This window comes from Haliotis rubra, unplaced genomic scaffold (assembly GCF_003918875.1).
Source record: "Haliotis rubra isolate DU_JTF1 unplaced genomic scaffold, ASM391887v1 Scf296, whole genome shotgun sequence".
Taxonomy (NCBI): Eukaryota; Metazoa; Mollusca; class Gastropoda; order Lepetellida; family Haliotidae; genus Haliotis; species Haliotis rubra.
In genome coordinates this window covers 512,576-535,191 of record NW_025766964.1, presented here as the reverse complement: position 1 = coordinate 535,191, position 22,616 = coordinate 512,576, and the positions used below count along the sequence as shown (strand labels likewise).

The 22,616-nt window shown below is 40.7% G+C and overlaps 1 protein-coding gene across 1 annotated transcript in view; it reads right to left on the bottom strand.

Annotated features, from left to right (window-relative positions):
* Window positions 1-10,757: 10,757 nt before the first annotated feature.
* The window catches only part of LOC124282221 (myotubularin-related protein 3-like), a 47,491-nt gene continuing 35,632 nt past the window's right edge, over window positions 10,758-22,616 (bottom strand). Inside the window, 11 exon segments of the mRNA XM_046718179.1 lie at window positions 10,758-11,701; window positions 12,007-12,203; window positions 12,727-12,778; window positions 12,780-12,892; window positions 12,894-12,962; window positions 14,208-15,112; window positions 15,114-15,339; window positions 17,377-17,547; window positions 18,359-18,544; window positions 19,167-19,362; window positions 19,681-19,792. Coding sequence (XP_046574135.1) covers window positions 11,491-11,701; window positions 12,007-12,203; window positions 12,727-12,778; window positions 12,780-12,892; window positions 12,894-12,962; window positions 14,208-15,112; window positions 15,114-15,339; window positions 17,377-17,547; window positions 18,359-18,544; window positions 19,167-19,362; window positions 19,681-19,792 — 2,438 coding nt within the window. The 3' untranslated portion in view covers window positions 10,758-11,490.

The window sequence follows — 22,616 nt, the reverse complement described above, 5'->3', positions numbered from 1 at the left end:
GCCGGACGTACCCCACATGATTCACCAAGCATATACGAAACAATACCCATTTCCTGTGCAGCATTGGTGACAGACTCTTCACATGGCTTAGTTATTTCACACGTTAAACCGACATGCCTCGATATATTACCGAAACACTCTTGGAAACAGCGGGCGGTGGGGTAGCCTAGAGATTAAAGCGTTCGCTCGTCACACCGAAGACCCGGGTTCGATTCCCACCATGGGTACTATGCGTGAAGCCCACCCGCCGCATGGCTGGAATATTGATAAGAGCTACGTAAAACCATACCATTCAGTCTGGAAACAGTGTAAAATCCACTCGTTCCCTGATCATTGTTTGAATATTGCTCAGAGCGGCGGTTTTAAACCGCTTTTAGCAATATTCCAGCAATATCACGGCGGGGGACACCAGAAATGGGCATCACATATTGTACGCATGTGGAGAATCGAACCCGGGTCATCAGCGTGTGGACACGCTTTGACCACAAGGCTACCTTACCACTAGTCATTCGTCGAGACACCTGATCGGAGTGAGTATGGTTTTACGGCGTTTGTAAGCAATACTCCAACGATGTCAAAGCGACAATGTCCACAATAAATAGACTTCACACACTGAACCCATGTGGGAAATCGAACCCGGGTTTTCGGTGTGACGAGCGAACGACAAGGTTATCACAGCGCCCAATTCCCAGTCAGAAATGTCGATGAACATCGTTCTTGTATGACGCACGGATTAACTTGAACACTAGGTTCTCCTTGAAGACTAGGTTCTCCGTCACGTTGGTTCGATTCCCCACATGGGTACAATGTGTGTTGCCCATTTCTGGTGTCCCCTGCTGTGATATTGCAGGAATGCTAAAAGCGGCGTAAAACTAAACGCACTCACTCACTGTCTTGCCGCTTGGTTGATCTGTGCAATGGGATCACATTAACCGGCCAGGCCAAGAAACGACGGGAGACCGCAGCGTCAAATATTGTTCCTTCATACAGGCTATAACTGAGAACTCGACCGTGGATTATTGTGAAGGTATGCACGTAGTATGGGGAAGTAGCACCGACCTTATGTGCATATGTATGCGAACAGAAACGAACGTGATATGAATTATGTTAAACACGTTTGAATAATGTGCTCGGTGTTTAAGGGCCTCGGTCTACTAGGGTGGAGCTCACGGTGTAGTGTCTCTTGTAATGTTATATCCTTGGGAGGATTAAATAGCCATGGAATTTTGAAAATGCCTGTGTTATCGTTATCTGGTAATCAACACACACGTTGTTAACACATGTCTGATCATTAGACATGATAGAAGCGGTGTTTGAAACATTTCCTCCATGGTGGGAGCGTACTTTCAATAGCCTGTCTTAGACGTGTATAAACCGGTATCGTGTACCACCTTTTATCTTAAGAAATTAACAATATATGCTTTATTATAGACTAACGCTAGGTCTCTGAATATATATACTTTTCACAGTAACAAATAAACCCATTTAAATTGAAAAGGAGCTCCAGAGAGACCAGAGATTCAGGACCTGAGGTAATCGAGAGTTACTTCATTTAGGGCTTTAGCATTGCAGGAAGGGCTAGGCAGTAGGGAAAATAATGTGGTTCAGGGACTGGGAGACAGACTACATTGCGGGAAGGGCTAGGCAGTAGGGAAAATAATGTGTTTCAGGGACTGGGAGACAGACTACATTGCGGGAAGGGCTAGGCAGTAGGGAAAATAATGTGGTTCAGGGACTGGGAGACAGACTACATTGCAGGGAGGGCTAGGCAGGAGGGAAAATAATGTGGTTCAGGGACTGGGAGACAGACTACATTGCAGGGAGGGCTAGGCAGTAGGGAAAATAATGTGGTTCAGGGACTGGGAGACAGACTACATTGCGGGAAGGGCTAGGCAGTAGGGAAAATAATGTGGTTCAGGGACTGGGAGACAGACTACACAGCGGGAAGGGCTAGGCAGTAGGAAAATAATGTGTTTCAGGGACTGGGAGACAGACTACATTGCGGGAAGGGCTAGGCAGTAGGGAAAATAATGTGGTTCAGGGACTGGGAGACAGACTACATTGCAGGGAGGGCTAGGCAGGAGGGAAAATAATGTGGTTCAGGGACTGGGAGACAGACTACATTGCAGGGAGGGCTAGGCAGTAGGGAAAATAATGTGGTTCAGGGACTGGGAGACAGACTACATTGCGGGAAGGGCTAGGCAGTAGGGAAAATAATGTGGTTCAGGGACTGGGAGACAGACTACATTGCGGGAAGGGCTAGGCAGTAGGGAAAATAATGTGTTTCAGGGACTGGGAGACAGACTACATTGCGGGAAGGGCTAGGCAGTAGGGAAAATAATGTGGTTCAGGGACTGGGAGACAGACTACATTGCAGGGAGGGCTAGGCAGTAGGGGAAATAATGTGTTTCAGGGACTGAGAGACAGACTACATTGCAGGAAGGGCTAGGCAGTAGGGAAAATAATGTGTTTCAGGGACTGGGAGACAGACTACATTGCAGGGAGGGCTAGGCAGTAGGGGAAATAATGTGGTTCAGGGACTGGGAGACAGACTACATTGCAGGGAGGGCTAGGCAGTAGGGGAAATAATGTGGTTCAGGGACTGGGAGACAGACTACATTGCAGGGAGGGCTAGGCAGTAGGGGAAATAATGTGTTTCAGGGACTGTGTGACAGACTACATTGCAGGAAGGGCTAGGCAGTAGGGGAAATAATGTGTTTCAGGGACTGTGTGACAGACTACATTGCAGGAAGGGCTAGGCAGTAGGGGAAATAATGTGTTTCAGGGACTGTGTGACAGACTACATTGCAGGGAGGGCAAGGCAGTAGGGGAAATAATGTGTTTCAGGGACTATGTGACAGACTACATTGCGGGAAGGGCTAGGCAGTAGGGGAAATAATGTGTTTCAGGGACTGTGTGACAGACTACATTGCAGGGAGGGCAAGGCAGTAGGGGAAATAATGTGTTTCAGGGACTGTGTGACAGACTACATTGCAGGAAGGGCTAGGCAGTAGGGGAAATAATGTGGTTCAGGGACTGGGAGACAGACTACATTGCAGGGAGGGCTAGGCAGGAGGGAAAATAATGTGGTTCAGGGACTGATGCAGACTAGCTTTATTACGACAAAGAGATATACAGTGACAACACAGGACTCCAAGAGAATACGCATAGGGAATGAGATCAGTAAATGTGACTGCCAGTTAAATCATGTGTAATGTGGACATATTTTGTTTTTTCTGTTTTATGCCACTATCAGAATATCAAAACTATACGATGACAGCCTCTAAATAACAAACCAGTGTTGTCCAGACTCGATTTGTCTACAAATAACATCGTACAGCTGTAATACTGCTGATACAAATATACATGTACGCTCATGCTGTACAATCGACTCTGCTTTTAGCAGAGATTTCGTATGGATGTGGAAAGGGTTTTGTCGCTTCTATTTGATATGATGAGCGTCCAACGTCATTGACATACAATGTACCACTGCTGTCTGAGGTATGAAGCCCCAGCCCATCCAGTTATGAGATAACTGCTGACCTTTTCCAATAGGGTGAGGGGAGGTGAAATTGGGTTTAACGTCGTGCTTGAGAATAGTTCGCTCATATGACGACATGCATACGTGTGTATGTGTATGTGCGGCTGCTTGTACTAGCCCAGACTTAAGCTGGTTTTATAGTGCTAGCCCACTGAGATACCATGCCGCAGTGAAGCATGAATACCCCACTCAGACACATTTTGCTGACTCCGAGCCGACCAGTCCTTGTTGTACCCATTAATGCCGAGCGCCAGGCAGGGACCAACAAGTACCATATTTTAACGTCTTTTGGTATGACACGGTCGTGGATCGAACCCGCAACCTTCCGCTCTCCGGGCGGACGCTCTAACCACTACAACACAGAGGTGGTCTTCCAATAGGGAATACCAACGGTGTAAAAATGGATGGAAAGCAAAACAACGAAACACGAACACGGGTATATAGTGAGTGAATGAGTTTAGTTTCATCCCGCTTTTGGCAATATTCCAGCAATATCACGGCGGGGGACATCAGAACATTGTGCCCATGTGGGGAATCGAACCTGGTCTTTGGCGTGAAAAGCGACCCCTTAAACCACTAGGCTACCTAACCGCCCCAACACCGGTATAAACCTTTTCAGTGTTTTATGTCTTCATTTTATCGGACCAAGAACAATGATTAGGTAAACTTTTGATGAACATGAGACCGCGGATCCTGACACAGGTAAGGGGAAGAACTGATCTGTTTTCAAGCCATTATTAACCTATATAGACACGATGAACACATTTGAAACTGATACAAGAATCGCCCGACTCTAGTGATGTTTCAGTTTATATGGGGATGTGAAAGGATAACTGCAAAGAGAGGTCATTACATCATTATACATATTAACTTGCCATTGTTCTCTACAGAAATCCACATTGTTATGGGTGAGTTTAAGTTTCACACTGCTTTTAGCAATATTCCTTCAATATCACGGTGTGGTCACCTGAAATATGCTGCACACATTGTACCCATGTGGGGAAATGAACCCGGGTCTTCAGTGTGAGCGAACGCTCTAACCACTAGGCTACCCCACCGACCCCCACATTGTTATGCATCTCTTCTATGTATCATATATCAATATTACTGATTGGAATGATCTACACATGACACTGACCCTATTTTGAAGTGTCCAAGATACCACAGATACCTGATAAGTTGGGATAAGAATAGTTTCTCCAGATGGTCACAAGCACTGGGATGCTCGTCTCGCTCTTGTTCTACACACACACAAAAGCTTAGGATAAGCTGGATTTTTTTACAAACAAATGTGCAAAAAAACATAATTGTTTAGCCTTTTTCTAAGAAAAAATGAAAGTCTTCAAATAGTGACTGGAAATAGATGGACACTCAAGTAGGAAGAAATAAGCTGTATGAATTGAAGCCAACAATTGTATTTATGCCTACTTGGGTTGTCAGTCACGACGTGATGAGGTAATTTTACGAGGATGTCGTATTGGCCATAGTCGGTTTACACATGGCTATCTGCTGAAAACTGATGGGGATGGACCCCCTATGTGGACTCCCATTATGATGCAATGAATCTGAAAGATCTGTTTTCCCGCGTGATAGTGAACTACCTGAGGGAAGTTGATCTGTATCATAAATTGTACCTGTGTAATTTGACTAACAAATTGCCTGCCTCTATATTTAGTGCTGCCACAGCGCAGACCATTATGCGCTCAAGACAGAAGCAGGGCCATTGCATCGTTACGGGATGGTGAATCCATAAGAAGTGTTGCTCGCCGTCTTCAGGACAGACCTCGCTCTGGAAGACCCAGAAATACATCAAGGGCAAATGACCGATATGTTGTGCTTAAAGCCCATCGTAACCGATTCACAACTGCCAGTATCCAGTTGCCACAAGCTGCATGGAAAGTCTGTCTTGCACATGCACTTGGCTGTTGTCTTTGGGCGTTTCAATCTTTGGTGTGTTTCAGACACTTGTTTTTCGCCGTTTTTGACATTGTTTCATTTCACTCAAACTCAACGAATATTGGATCAGTTGCTTCACTGCATGTTCCAACATGTCGTTTAAAGTGACCATTAAGCACACAAAAAGTTGCATTTACCTAAGGGTTATAGATGACCTCACCACGTTTAAGTTTATATATGACTATCAAATTTTAGGGTGTTCCCATACTTTTTGTTTGTAGTATACTTAGAAAGGAAGGATGAAATAGTCCTTCCTTCAGAGCATCAATCCAGTGACAGTCCTGATCCAAATCCTCATATGGGAACTGCATCTCAAAGCCACATACCGGTAACTGCTGACTCAACAATAATAAACAAAAATATAAAAGAAAAACAACATCTTTCTTAATCCACATATTCATTTTATTTCTCAGGAAAGATTAATTAACAGAGAGATGTATTGTTTCATATCAGAAAATATTACAAGATTTAAGTCATCTTACTACACAATTTGGCTTCATGGGTCTGCAGGAAAACAGCACACTGCACCAAGATTATTCAACTTTAATATTTACTGTTTTCAGAACTTGAACATTGAATTATACTTTTACAGACAGTTTAATGCAACGAGAGTTGCATTTGATGTATCCACAACTTAAAAGACAAATTAATATCTGAAAAATATTTTACGGAAGAACAGAAATCTAAAGAGGACTAATACCTTTCAAGTGTATTTTCAATTTGCCATTTCCATCAGGCTTTTTGGTAGCCTACACCTCTGATTTGCATTTCTTGTTTCACTAATACCATAAACACTATAAATAAATCTATACACTGATTCTGTTTCCAGTGTGAAACTAACATGGGAATAAGTCTCTGATCTACTTTAAAAACTTATATTAAAAACAATGCCAATGAGTGGACTCATACTGACATAAGTATCAACAATGAAATTTCATAAACAAGTTTTAATGATGTTCCATTTATGATACTGGCAAATAAAGATTTCGGGTCAGTAAACATGTACTGAAGTCAACTGAACATGCAAGAAAAATATTTCTGTCAAAAAGTGTACACAGAAAATGTACAAATAATATGTCAGAAAGTTGACCATGAAGTTAAACTTACATAAGCGAAATTATTATCAATTATGACCCTTATGGATCAAAATTAACAAACATTCTGAATCTATTACTTATTTCAAGCTTGAACTGAAAGTTAAAATGTAAAATTTCTCAATGAGACAAAATAAATAACTAAATCATAACACTACAGGCATTAAACAAATACTTGCCTCATATTTAAAAATACCGTACTTGGCAAATTAAACACCCTGCACAAAATTTTGAAAACAAAATGTCAAGTGTCTTTTATCAGTGACCTAAATATTCCATTGGCTCATATAAGATAGAGGTTGTTTTCTTGATATAATAATGAAGGACTTAATATCCAATCATAATCTTACTATACCTCTCCCGAAGGTCTGAAAAACCATCCAAAACATCTGTATGGTTGTGGTAATTTTACACACGCCCTCATTTCTGGGTGCAATGGAATCAACTCTTGAAATGTACCACTGAAGGAATGTTTCTGTCCTGTGTGGGATTCTTTTGGTAAATTTCTCTACTAAAAATGGATTAGAACAAAGTCAAAATTTGAAATCAACCATCGCCAATGTAACATTTTGCAGCCAAGTTCACTTAATGTAATCTCCCATGGAGGAGTGGTCAGTCCTTCAAACAGAGAGGTATCACACTGAAAAATATGATTTTTGAATGATTCAGGGAATTTGAAAGCATATATTGGCCAAAAAATAAATTGAAAGGTAGACTATCTTTCAAAATGTATGTGCCCAGAGTGCTTAATATTTAGAATGCAGTAGATATATACATGTAACCAACTTACACTAGAGATATCAGGGATGCTTGACTGCTAAACAAAGGAAGTAATGTTGTAGGGATACTGTGTCATATGATAGTATGTCTTGTAAAATAACTTGTGTGGTATAGCAAATATTCTGATGAATATTAGTAAAATATGTAAGTAGGGTTGTGGGAACCAGATTGCTTATTTATCAACATGTACAGGATAAATCACTGCTCCTATTCCAGGTTGATTAAAATCCGACCCCAAGTGTGATAATGCTGTATTCCAAGTTATGTTGTCAGTTTGTTTTTAGCAGAAATACAACACCTTACTCACCACTCACTTTCTCCTTCGTAGTCAAGATGATAGATATTTCCATAAATTGAAGATAAAATAACCAAGATATTTTTTTTCAGACTTAAATCACATCGCCTAATTTAAAATAGAGTGCATTAAAAACAATGGTTTTGCTGTTTGTTTTGGGCCCAAAACAGGCCATCAAGACACAAGGATACTTTCTAAACATTACAATTCACCAATGAAAACCCCTGTTCCTGTCCTTTCTACAGCAAGATTCGGAATGTGGATTAATCTATTTATTCGTCTCACATCTGTATTGAAAGTTGATCTGAATGTCATAAGGCATCTGGAAAAAAAAAGGTCTGTAACAAATATTGAATTTCAGTGTGAATGTGAATCGACAGACATTGCATCCTGTACAGCACTCTGCCTAACTTTTGAGTGATGATTTGTTTCAGTATCCAAACCATCATATATTTATTAAAACATGTTGCTTCAAGGACTTGTACTCTGGGCAGTTTTAACACTACGTACTCGTCAATAATGTTATGCAATTTCAGACGTTATTAAAGCCCTTATTCTTTATTCTACCAGAACTGGATAGTAGTATTATGCAAAATAATTAATACTTAAAACCACATTGGTGTATACTGTCTAAAAGTGCACCCTTGCAATCCAGAAAAATATTCAACATGTTTAAGTTAATCTTATTTTTGTTGAGTTGATATTATTGTAAGTACAGATTATGATGAAGTGGATATATAATCACTTGAATTCTAGGCAGGGGAAGGTGCAGAATCAAATCCTTCACTGTAGACACACAGTCCTTGCTTTCAACACTGACAGCATTCATACACAAGACTATTGTAGGTAACACATAGTGTCAGCATCATCTATATCTCAGTGGTGGTACATGTCATCATCGTCTCTTCCTGGAATCCCCACTATGGAACAATCGAGGATGCACTACAGTCTGTACATGGAATTAAATCTGAATACAATTTTCAGCAACAACAAAATCTGTTAAAACAGGTAACCCTTTCAAAAACATATTTCTTTATACAAGGACAGTGCCTTCAAAATTGAGTGGAAACCTTTGTAGAAAGGGGCAAAAAAGACATTAACTTTGCCAGTTTCACAAAGAACAGTAACACGAATTTAGGAGCAACATATATGAGACTCAAACTATAAAAGTATATTATCTAATAAAATAAGAAAGCATTTTGGATCCAAAAGAATCTGTTCTCACTTTGGCTAGGATTTAAAACAAAGGGAGGTAACTCTAATATACATCCTGCAGTTGGTTACCAGAAGAAACAAAGTTGTTCTTAACGAAACTGAGCATGTTTATGGCTTATGTCTCCCTCACCAAAACCATCCCAATATGTACACCCAGAGTCCCCACCCACCAGGCACCAACACAGACATTGCATATTGACCGATAGTCAGGCACAAACTAATATACAAACACGCCATGGCCAGTAAAACACAGATACCATCTGAAACACCATCATGAAATCACAGAATTCTTTTATTTAATTCACTTACAATGTTTTCTTTACAAACTTCAATTCTCTTTAAATTTGACAATTTTCAATGATTCCCCCCAAACTAGTTTATTCATATTTTGATTTTCATACAATTAAGACAAAAAGATGAGAGAAAATATGAACCTGTCTTACTGAAGCAAACAAAACTGCTCTAAGCAAACATCTCATTGTAGCTAACCTGTATCACAGATATGTAATTGCACATCAGATATTAATTCTCCTCATCCTGGCATCTTCACAGAACATCACTCTTCCCCTATTAAGCACTGAAATACAGTCTTACTTTATCATTGTAAACTGCAGATCAGTTTAGAGGGGAAAATATTTTTTTTCAAATTTGTCAAATTTTTAAACATAAAATTGAACTTGCTTGAAAATTAAAAACAGCTGTTGAACAAGAGTTGATATTACCATTTAGTATATCAAAGGAAAGGGTAGATGAAAAGACACATTTACATTCCAACCTGACCAATCGTAATCTCAGCACATACACACTCTTAGATATCCAGATTAATTCGTGATTTGAAACAGAAGCTAAGCAGCACATGACAAACTGGAATTCCACCGCTAGACCAAATTGAGGGCAATATTACCATCACATACTTGACTGCTCACGCTCTGATCAAGTCCTTTGTGATACCATGTCTATAACACCGCCATCCTCGTCCAATACCTGCAGCTTAATGATGCATAACACTGATAGAAACTGTTCCCACCAACAGATTCAGCTGTTGGTGACACAAAACTTGCCCAGTCAGAACTAGGTGCTGAGTCTTAAACTCTAGAGTATTAATTACAGGGTCAGATGATACTATACATCAATAACTATCTCGAATCCATGTATCAATACAAAACTATATTTAAATGGGAAAGATACTTCCACAGTTTAACAATTATGACAATATTTTTTCTTAGGCTGTGTCAAGAATACTACCGAATGGATAAATTTAGTTTTGTTCACTTTACCCAGTATTTCCTATACAGTTCCATAAGTTACTCGGAAAAAAAGGTCTGACTTTTGTGTAGAAGTAGAGCAGGGATGGGCAGAATTCATAAGCCACATTAGTCGAAATACATTTAACAGAGGGCAGTCATTTACGTGTAGCTTTTGTGTACCACGGTGTATAATCAATTCCTTACTATTATGTCTAAGCCTGAAACGATTCACCACAATATTAAACTCAGAGTCTGATATTAATTCCTGATGTATACTACTCACACTTTGCTAAGGATCACAAAAATTCACAACTTTACTTAAACGTAGATTTATAATTTGAAATTATATCCATCTAAAACTAGATAAATAATAATATGGTAACTCCTCTTTAGGAAAACAGTCACTTTAATCTAACCTTATGCACTTGAGGCATGAGTAACCATCAAAATGGTTTTCATGGCACCAATCAACCATTTTGCAAATCATGGCACGGGTCATTGACAAGTACACAACACCTGTCAATAGCAGGTAGGGTATCCAAAAGATGCAGTGACATACTGAAACCTAGGAACCATGCTTACAATAAGCTTAGATATTTAAACCAAATTTGACCCCACATCATAGTTTTCTGTTGAATCAATGATTTGATCCTTAGCAAAGTGTGAATAGTATAGTTTAAAATAGCAACTGAATCGACCCTCATACGTTCATCTTTTAAGGTGTCGGTTATAACAAGGATCCAATGCCTTTCATTCTCAGTTTCAAACACACTGCATCACATCCAGCTGTGGGTGTATCATCTGAGACCTAACAATGCTTCAGTTCCCTCAGTCATTATGAAAGTAGATGTATTCAAGTATACACCCTTAAGTTATATTTCACTGGCATTCATGTTACAGACCCATATGTTGTTGTTAGAGAAGTCAGCATTTGTTTGGAAGAAGAGGAGGGATGTGAGATATCATATACAGAGAAGAGTTCGTAGGAAGGATTGCTGAATACTAACAGCCCCTACTGTCTCTCACATCAGGCTAATATAGTCAGGGACTATAATCTTCCAGGAGCCACTTGGTAGCTAACTGAAAGCAACATGTTTTTGTGTTGAGGTTTCCAAAATCTACGTTTACGTTGCCAAGATTATAAGTATGTTAGACACTTTCATACTAAAAATGATTCTGACAAATATTCATTTCAGAAAAGCTTTGAATCTGTTTATTTTCTGTAGCTTGGGAAGTGGTAAAGCTCCCTGAAGATTATCAGCTTGATGAGATTGAACAAAGAGGTGTCTCCTAACTGGACTGAATCCCGATGTCTGTAACCCGTCCTACGTGGATGCATGCACTACCACTACTCCGGTGACGTCACTCAGGTACAAGGATGGGAACGCTCTTGTCCTCGGTCAGACAGCTGTGGTGTGTGGTGGTTCCTGGAGAGGCGAGGTTGGCGGCAGCAGCGGCAGGCTGCAACATGATGTGGCAGCTACGACAGACACGCACTGCCTCCTCCAGGTGCTGACGTGGCACGGGAGAGAAGTAGTTTGAGCACGTGTTGCAGTAGATGCGGCCACAGCTCCTGTACAGTAGAACAATTTGTTAGGAACATCAGATGTGAGTTGCTTGTTATCATGGTAACATCATACTGTTCAGTGTATCAGTTTAATTGTCAGTTGAAACACAAGGGAGGTTTAAAAGACATCTGCACATATTTATCACTTTGACTCTAGACTGAAGCCCATTTCTGGTTGTCCACGCCATGATATTGCTGGAATATTGCTATAAGCAGTGTAAAATCATACTCACTAAATACCACCTATTATCCTATTCAAATGTAATGCTAAAACAGAGCATCACTGTGTGTCTAATGCCCTGATTCCCTACCTGCAATGGTGTTTCCTCCTGACGAGACTGAAGGCGTAGTCACAGCCAGCACAGTGAGTCACTGCATGGTCCGGCACCCACAGGGTCATCTTGGACTCGCCGTCATCTACCTGCTCCCAGCTTATGTCTGATGCTGGGTTGCTCACATTCCCCAGAGAGTGGAAGTCTCCCCCTTCTGTTGACTCGGGCAAAGATGCCTAGGAAAACAGAGAAAGTCCCTTTAAGAATTTTGTTTACATTCGTTTCCCTTCTGCCTAGCCCTTTCTGCAATGTTAAAGCCCTAAATGAAGCAAGTCTTGATTTCCTCAAACTCTCCCTGCTCACTGGGGCTCCTTTTCAATTTAAAAGGAATTGTTATTTCCATCAAAATTACATACACTCAGAGACTAAGCAATAGTCTTTTGTTTTGTCTAAAATCAAGATTAAGAGGTTCCTTGTTGTAACAATAATGTTCCAAACAAGGTACTTGGTGGTCCTTTGATAATGACACCACAGCAAAACGCCTGATATTTGCAGGACCCTCCTCCACTTCTACAGCAGCATCACCAGGGTGCTGTTGTACACATACAGTCTCAGCTTTTAAGTGGTCACAACTCACAGACCTTAACACAGACCTACAACAGATACAGAGTTTGGTGTACAACATGTCTCATGTTATTGAAGGCAGGTGTTTGCTCTGGATCAGTGATATCTGGATATCCTGATCTCCGGCAGACTTACGATATCATCTCTGTAGTCTGGATATGTCCTGCCATTCCCCGTTACTGCAGCCATTCTGCTGGATTATTTTGCGAGCGGCAGCCAACTGTATCTCCAGAATCTGGACCCTGCGCTTGTACTCCGACTCCAACTGGTACATGCGCTGTTGGACAGGGTCCACAAAAAGTTGTCAGACCATCTTTGTCCAAGTGCCGTCCTAAACCATTGTAATGGCGGCTGAGAGGGGACTCCGACATCTGAAGAAACAGAGTAACAACAGAAAAATGGTCAATGTAGTGAGAGCAGAAAATGAAATGTGATTAAAAATGATTTGAGTTGAATAACATAAGGAAGAAAGAGTTCAGGACAGACTTTAGGGACTCACATGAACATCCCATCTGGTTTCCAGACTTGCTGATTTCTGCTGAGGTTTGTCATTCGTTTTGCTTTCAGAATAATTTATTTCATTAAGAGTAGGTGAGTTTAGTTTTACGCCACACTCAGCATTATTCCAGCTCTATGGTGGCGGTCTGTAAATAATCGAGTCTGGACCAGACAATCCAGTGATCAACAGCATGAGCATCGATCTGCACAATTGGGAACCGATGACATGTGTCAACCAAGTCAGCAAGCCTGACCACTCGATCCCGTTAGTTGCCTCTTACGACAAGCATAGTCGCTTTTTGTGGCAAGCATGGGTTGCTAAGACCTATTCTAGCCCGGATCTTCACGGGTATGTTTCATTAAGAGTCAAATATGTTTAGGATATCATATTTGTTAGACATGATGTTACAGATATAATTCTTACTCCTTCAACTTATTCCTTCTTTCGGCATTCATTTTCTGCAAGAAGGAGTAAGATTTTCTCCATTCACCTGATGAAGGGGCAAGTATTAATTCCGAAGCTGATATAAAGACACTTGCCAGAATGAACATCTATCCTACGTAAGTACATGGCATTGAAAACTGGAAGAAGCATCAGACATTTAGATAGACAATTTCCTTTCTGAACAAAAGGTATTGAATAATACCCTGACTGCGGTAACATTCAGACTTGAGATCAGTAGGGTTGCCTGTTGTAAAAATGTACGCCATGTCAAAAGCTCAGTTTCGAAACAAAAAATTGGCACACTGCATAAAGTCGATTTTTGGAGTCCTGTAATTGCTAAATTGTGGCAAAAAGTGGAGTAAAACCCAACTCACTCATTCTAAAGATTTGCGATGGTGAATTACTTCAATCCCAACAGAGGCAAAGACAAATATCTAAGCGAGTGAGTTGAGTTTTACGCCGCTTTGAGCATTATTCCAGCAATATCACGGTGGGGGACACCAGAAATGGGCTTCACACATTTTACCCATGTGGGGAATGGAACCCAGGTCATCAGCGTGACGAGCGAACGCTTTAACCACTAGGCTACCCTCCGCCCCCAAATATCTAAGCTTCATTGTTACATCATTTCTCACAATCAAACATGGACAACACATGGACAAGCTGTCCATACCTTGCCATCCCCAGTGCCTGGTGTAGGCGGACATGTTGAGTTTGGCGTTCTGGAACTGACAGGTGTGGGGAATGGAGATGTTGAAGGGGATGGACTTGCACTTGTCTTGTCTTGCCGTGAGCACATAACATTATTGCAGTTGAGACGCATTGGGATACAGTGAGACAACTGTCTTAAATCTCGGCTAATCGAGCGCTTGTCTCCGAAAGCGCTATGTACATTAGAGTCACTGATATCTGTTGTACTGGTGCTAATACTTGTGTTCTGATGTTTCAGGTAGTCCTTCGATTTCGTTTTCTCTTCATCTGCAACACCATTCACATCTTCGTGGCAATTGTTTGCATAGCCATTCACAGTACCATGACTTTGTTTCCTCTCCCCATTATCACTCAAGTCAGTTATCGTATCAGTCGAACTTTCAACCGATCTCAAAGTCCGTTCAGACAATTTTTTACTCATGATATCAATTGTTCCTCTTTGGGTTGGTTGTCTGTCGTTATTGTGACCTTCAGAGTCAACAGGAAGGTCATTGCAGTTGAGAGTGTCCTCACTGACTTCCTCTTCACTGATATGGCCGTTATGAAGACCATTTTGTAATGTACTTTCACTGCTTTCCTCCTCTGTATTATCTTGACTGATTGGAACACCAGTATCTTCCGCGCAATGCTCTATATCAGAGTCAGAAGTCTCGCTTTCATTATCACACAACCCATCAGATTCAACTCCATCTGAAAGCCCATTCTCCACAACACCATTCTGGACAACATCCATTTCAGCATGGCCGTTCTCCATCACAGTTTCCTCTTCATCCGATTCATCCTTTTCATTTCCTGTCATATGACTAGAATCTACTTCTTTTGCAAGAAGCATAGCTGTATCAGGTGATCCGTGGATGATGTTTGGATCACTCATCCTGCGCCCCGGGAATATTTGGATGCTCGCCCAGTTTGTTGAGGCTCTCACAGGATCGTGTTTTCTGAAGCCCTGGAGTCTCCTGATCTGGTGTGATATCGCTGTCACTTGTCTTCAAACACTCGTCCAGGATGTCGGGACTTGTCTCCAAGGAGTTCTTGGACAGATAGATCGACTTCCACAATTCTAGTTGATGCATTCCATAGTCAGGATACAAAACCTGAAATAAGATATTTGGCATAAATAATTTTAATGTACATAAAATTATTAAAAACTTCTCTTGCATCCAACTGTCAGCATAATCTATCTAATGAAATGAGTGTGAAGTACAAAGCTAGACAGCAACTGCAAACTCCACAGATCATCACGTAGCCCATACCCTAAAGATCTACTGGAGAAGCAGCAGCACGACCCAAGAAGTGATTGCTGGACATAGTGAAGCCCTGCTGTGTTTGCAATGCTTTGTATCCGCTGGAATATTGCTGGCAATGGCCACCAGAGAAATATTAAATATCAGCTCCAGATGTCCATAGACATTGCTAAAAATGTTGTTATAGTTTAACAAATAATAATCAGCATACAGTTATTCCAATGAAGATACGCTATGTTCACTTAGATACAAATTTAGAATTATATTGAAATAACAGTTGCTTTTTTCATTTAAACGTGAAAATATAGCATTTAGATGATATCTTTATCCCTACATTCGAACAAAAGCATTTCAATGCTTTATTTAATAATCTTCTGGAAGTATGAAAATTTAATCACTATAAAAATTTCATATACAGTTAATGGTTATTCACGGCTCTGTATTAGTCTGTACTCTGCAATGTATAACAGGCAAACTGTAATGCAACTGAGTTGCGTAACAGAGCAAAATGACCAGTCTTCTCTGATGCGAAGCGAAGCATTTTGCTATGTTGCTTAACTCAGTTGCATTACAGATTGCCTGTCTGTATATATCGTACAGAATTCTCCAGTCAGTAAATACATCAATCAAACTTTTTTCCATGTAAGTTTACATAACGTCCACATGTAAAACATTATAGGTTCAGTTAGAATATCAGAGGTTGTCTACAAGTTGAATAAATAACTTGTCTTTTTCATTCACACATTTACATCTTTGGTATTGTCGGGTTAATGGAGGTTATTACTAACGACTAATTTATCGCAGTGAGTAGTCAAGTCACAGTAACAACGGAACAACAGTTCTGTGTTTTAATGAGGAATGTACAATATCAGGGTAATAATGTAACGCCAGAGAGCAGCATTGTGTTGGATTCTAGGCGTAAAAATTAGCATTATTATTATTATTATTTATTATTAAGTAATGGTGTTACTCTTTATATTAGTTAACAGGTGTAAATTAAATAGGCTAAGACCAGTTTCAATGTCTTATTGCCACCCTTTCAAGTTTTCTGTAATAATATCTATCAAATTGTAATTGAATATTCAGAAATTTGACAGAAGCGCTGTATTCCTTACATTTCCAGGTACTCGATTCCGATTCGGGTAAGTACATGCGGGTACTCGATTCCATTTTTTGGGCAATACCCAAGCCTAGTAAACGCACTTGTGGCTCAAGACATGTTCTCATTTGAATACAGTATAAAAATGGATGAAATCAATGATAATATGAAAAGCATTCCCAGGAGAAGAGATTGGGATCAGTAATCTGGAATGTCACTTGACAAGTGAACTTTAATGTTAGTTCATTTTGCACATATTTACATGATATTTGTACTGACATTTTTAATGTTCCATGACATAGCAACCATATTCAAATGCTTATGATTGTACATAAGATGTGGCATTTTAAATTACTACAAGACTGATACTGTTTCTTTGTTGTTTAACCAAATAACTGAATCTAGATCTGACAATCCAGTGATTGACATCAAGAGCATCAATCCATGTGATAAAGCTATGAGGGCATGCAAATAACCAAGTGACAAAGCCTGACCACTCAATTCCTTTAGTTGCATTTTAGTCCAAGTATAGGTTGATAGGGACTTACTTGACCTACAAGACCTTGATCAAATACAGTTGACACATTGCCAATAAATTAATTACAGATCCTTTCACTGAATAACTAATCACTTCTTTGGGCCACAAAGCATCAAACAGGATTGAAAAGAGTGAAAATTTCCAGTATGGACAAACAACTGAGAAAAAACCCAACTATAACACTCAGTATAGACTAGTCTTCCTTAAACATTTGACATATCTCTATCAGGAGACAGTGGTATTGACTCACATGTGGGTCCGAATTAGGATTGTAGAGCAAATTGACGAACTTGTCGTTGTTGAGTAAGAGTGTCCAGACAGACTCTGTTTTCTCCGAGATCTTGTTGATTTGCCGCTCACGGGCATTGTTGCACAGGAATGTTCCAAATAAGCGGGAATAAGTATGTTGAACCAGTTTTACCTGGGAATGAAAATCATACACACCTGTAAACCTAATCATTAAAGTACGCATTCTGTATCAAAACCAAAGGTATTTCATCATTATCATTATCTTCTAGGTGTAGTTGTGTCAATGCAAAAATTAAGGAATGTCACAAATTTCTAGCAAGTAGAAAGTTAAAAGTGTACGCTTTCTCAGTAAAGTACAGAATCTAGTACTTTTGTTAGGCCTCCCTCCAACATTGAAAACCACACTAATTGAAAGTAGTCAAATTTATCCATCTAAAACATGAATCTGTACTTAATGTAATATAATGTATATGATAGATGATACTTTGTATAGATGTAGACTTCTGTCAGAAATGTTTTGACAATTTGACAACTAGCGGACTATTTCATATATTCATGTAAACATTCCGTAAAAGTTTCTCGACATGCCAGAAGATATTTGCACAATTTCACTTGTGATCTGAGAAACCAAGATATGTCCTAACAGTAAATCCTTCACCAAACATCCTTGTAAATAGGAAGCATTTGCCTGAAACTGCAAACTGGCTGTTTGTTAACTTCCTTACTACTTACACCAGCTTCTTGGACCAGCTAGCAAACTTGAACAAATCAAATATTTCCGCTAATCAGAAGTTGAAACTGACAGTATCTATTCTCGGATAAACTTAAAAAAAATATTCCACACAAAACATGACTGAACATGTTACTTAATTAGCTACATCCTTATATACTCACATTTACAAAATCACAGAAAACAGTATTCTTGCTGTAAAAAAGACTAAGGACAGTAAACTGTGATCAAAACAAGCCTAACTTCTACATACCAGGAAAGCTTCATTGAACTCGAAAGCACATGGAAATTTTCTGAATACTTGAAAGACACAGTCAAGCCACTGTAAGAAGATCGGTGATCGTTCATTTGGGTCATCACAGTCAGTAGAATGGCCGCAGCGATCGGCAAACTTGTGACCGAAATCCAGCCATTCGCGTTCTATTAAAGCATGGAAGCCCTGGAAAGTATGAACATGGCAAATATTAGGACTGGAGAAATTATGACAATCTGATGTTACTAATTGTACTATTTCCTGTGTAACAGATTTGAGCGATTGTTCTGATTTTTACCATGTTACTGTTGATACAGGATGTCTCTATAATAATGCACAATGACCTATAATTAGTTGTCAGTGTTATGTGTTTACAATTTCTTCAGGATGGACAGAATCAACCACAATTATAACATGAAGTCATCAAAATGGTTAAAAATAGGCAAAGTGTCATTTGTGACATTTGTGAGTTGGAAATGATCCTGATTATACTGAATAGTCTAGCTATCATCGCAGTGTACACCAGAAATTGGTTTTGGAATGGAACCTGGCCATTCAGCATGATAAGCAAACACTTTAACAACTCGGCTACCTTAGTGATCCGAAATATTTTTATGGAAGAAAACTGTAATCTTAATCTAATGGCTAGGCATCATTGTAAAAGTGTGTCTGAATCATATTCGACTATTTTCCTGATGAAATAATGTGCAAGAGAAAAAAATGATCTTGCTTCATTCCAGCTGATGTCTAGAATGTTTGACTCTATTTACAGATGACAGCTTTCATAAAAGAACTGTTATGATTGTACCTTTATTGTCCTGTAGTGAGGGTCCAGGAGAACTTCAGCCAATGACACAATCTGTGGTGTCCTGTCCCAGCCATCTGAGCAGTGGACAAGCACAGGACGAGCCTCCTTGTCAATTGCACTGACCACCAAGGTAGCCGCCCTCAGTAGAGAGGAATTGTACTGAAGCCACTTGGTGTGTTCCAGAGATGACAACCAGCTGAAAAACACAGTATAACCTGCTATTAACACGAGCATCTTGTAGCAATACATTCACAAGAAATAACTTTACCAACTCAGATATCAATCTACATGCAAAGATGTGAAACTTGCTTTAGGATGATCTCTGGTTGAAATACATTAAACCAGATTAGTAATTCAAATGATTTGATCAGTGACAGAGAAACATCTTCATAACTTGATCTAGTGAAAATAGCAAGCAGATGACCTTGACATGGATGTCATGGTGTATGAAATATGCAATATGTGGGGATTATAAATCAAACTAGTCACATATAACTCCAGTTGACAGACTCACCTAGCTGGGTCAGGATGTGTGCTACACAAGGATCGGAGGGCAATGAAGCTCTTCCTGATAGTGTGGATGTTAGCCAGGTTCATGAACTGAATCTCACAAGTAGGGTAGTAGTCTGCAGATACACAACAAAGAACATTCACATACCACAAAACATCAAACATGTAATTTTCTGACTAAAATTGATATTTTATACTTAGCCTGACTCATGCTTTTGCTTGTCTCCTTCTTCTTGCAAATGATAGTGGAACACTTGAATCCCTTTTTTGAAGCTCCCTTCAACAAAGCGGACGTAAACTCACCTAAGGTTGCCTCTCTTTACTGTTTTGGCGCCAAAATCAGTCACTTGATCACCCATGCTTGTCACTCTCTCCATTTATGAGCCCGACACCCGGATTTATAGGAAAATCCAAAGTGCCATGGGGGGAGGTTGGGAGGGCTGACCTCATGAGTCAGGATAAGTATAAAATATCAATTTTAGTCAGAAACTTACATATTTTTCCTTATCCTGACTCATGCTTTTTGCTTGTAGAATCCGACGGAACCGGTGGTGGGTCAGGCCACTCTGGATTCATAGCTTGCTGATTTACGTCCTGCATACCACCCCGTGGGAACTTCTTATGGCACTTGTGCTGATCCTTTTCTTCCAGCTTCCTCTAATGAGTCTGGGGGGACCACAACTTGTCAGACCCTCTGGAACTCTTCTCCTGATATTATGTGTGGATTTATGCAACTCCATGTCTTGATGCTCGCATCAAGTGGAGAAGCGACCCCTCTTCATGTACGAGTAACTCCTTTACAAGTACAGGGTCTATCACTCATGCTGGTCTGCCCTAGACGTGCGCTCTAGCTCTTCAGAGCGTTGGCTGTTACAAGTCACGTGATAAAAGGGTGAGATCCATCTCAGCGCCTTTGTGGAACCGTCAATTGTTGTGCTACAACAAGAGGCCCAAACTGGTGAATGCCGGAGACGTCCTCGGTAGCAATGTATCTGAGGTAGTGGTTGGCAAACACCGTCTCCGACTTCCAAAAGCAGCCCTCCATTATTGTCGAGATGGAGCAGTTTCCATGCAGAGTGAGTGTCGATGCCAGAGCTCTGACTTCATGAGGGTTGGAGGCTCGTGGAAGCTCAAGTCCTGCTGCTTTGTAGGCCCTTAATATGACGGCTGTCATCCAAATGGATATTGTTGTACGTGAGACTTCTATGGTTGTCTCCGTGGAGAGAGGGATGAAAAGGCGCTTGAATTTTCGTCTCCTCGTGACTACATGTAGGGTAAAAATGCTACTTTTAATGCTCTGACTGGGCATAAGGATAGATCCTGGATATCCTGTGGCCCAAGGACTGTCGAGACTGCTGGGATGTGGAACTGTCTGTCTGGTTCTTTGCTATGAAATCCCATCTCAGTCCTAGATGTACGATGTTAAGTCCAGAGCATGTATCTCTGACATTCGTGCTGCTGTTGCCAAACCGATCAGGAACAGAGTTGTCTGCGTTAAAACTCATAGGCTGTCCTTTCTAGTGGTTCGTAAGCGTCACTGGTGAGATTCTGCAAGACTATGTTGAGATCCCAAGCAGGCGCCTTAAACTTCTTTTGTTGGTCTTCCAACTTGAAGGAGCGTAGAAGTGCCAGTATCTCTGGTACTGTGGTCAGCTTAACACCCGTCTTCATGGTGATAACCGTGCTGAGGGCCGCTAGGTATGTAGAGAGTGTTGAACCTTTTAACCGCCTCGTTTATCTTAGATAACATAGGTATTCCGCCCCTTGAGGAAGCGTTGCTTTCATGGCCGTGAAGCCCTTCCTCAAAGCGCATTCCTCAAATCTCTGCCACTTGTTGTTGTACAAGTTGCGGGTTGATCTACGTAGAGCTAGTGTCACTGCTTTCGCTGCTCTAACGGAATATCCTCTTTTGTTCAAGCAAGTCTTGATACGCTCCATGCGTGTAACTGGAACACTGTGGGATTCCCTAGTGCTTGCTTGGTGTGCGGATGAATTAGTAGGTTCGGCCACTCTGGGAGTTGCAGGGTTGGACTTCCGAGTTCTTGCATGAGGATGGGAAACCACACCCTCGCCGGCCAATAGGGCGCGACCAAAATCAGTTGCAGCTTCTTCGTCGGCTTGATTTTCTGCAACACCTGCGGTATTAGAGCTGGAGGTGGCAACGTGTAAGCGTTTAGTCCTTCCCAAGAGATGCTTAGAGCATCTGTTGCCCATGCTTGTGGATCAGGAATCGGAGAGACGAATGTTGGTAGTTGTTTGTTGTACTTTGTGGCAAACAGGTCTATCAGCGGAGATCCTATCATCTGTATGATGCATCGGAAGGCTTCTTGATGTAACATCCATTCCGTCGGGGATGGTTGTGCTGGACGAGATAGGGCGTCTGCTATCACATTCTTGGCTCCCGGAATGTGGCATGTTTTTATGTAGATGTTCAGGTTGTCTATTATGCTGAATAGATGAAATCTTGAAGATTCCTTGATCTTGTTGATCCTTGTTTGTTGATGTCGAACGCTACTGTGGAGTTGTCCGTATGGATCATCTGCTGTGCGTTCCTTAGTATGCTGGACCAGTGTAGTAAGGCGTTTATTTCTGCTTTCATCTCGAGCATGTTGATGTGCAGACTCTGCTCCTGACTCGACCATTTCCCTGCTTCCACTTCGTTGTTGAAGTGAGCTCCCCATCCTTGAAGCGATACATTTACGTAGAGATGAGTGCTGCACTCCGGCTCTGATAAATAGGTTCATCCACAGACATTCGACTTCCGAGTCCACCATAGAAGATACGGTTTCAGACTGTCCGGTAACAAGAAGGGGTCCAGACTGTCCAGATGGGCGTTCACGAACACTTGTTGTGGGCGCAGATCACAACTTTTGCGTTTTCAATGATGATAGTTTCTTAAACAACTTTTTTGGTGGAGTCCGGAAAATTTTCAAGTATAAG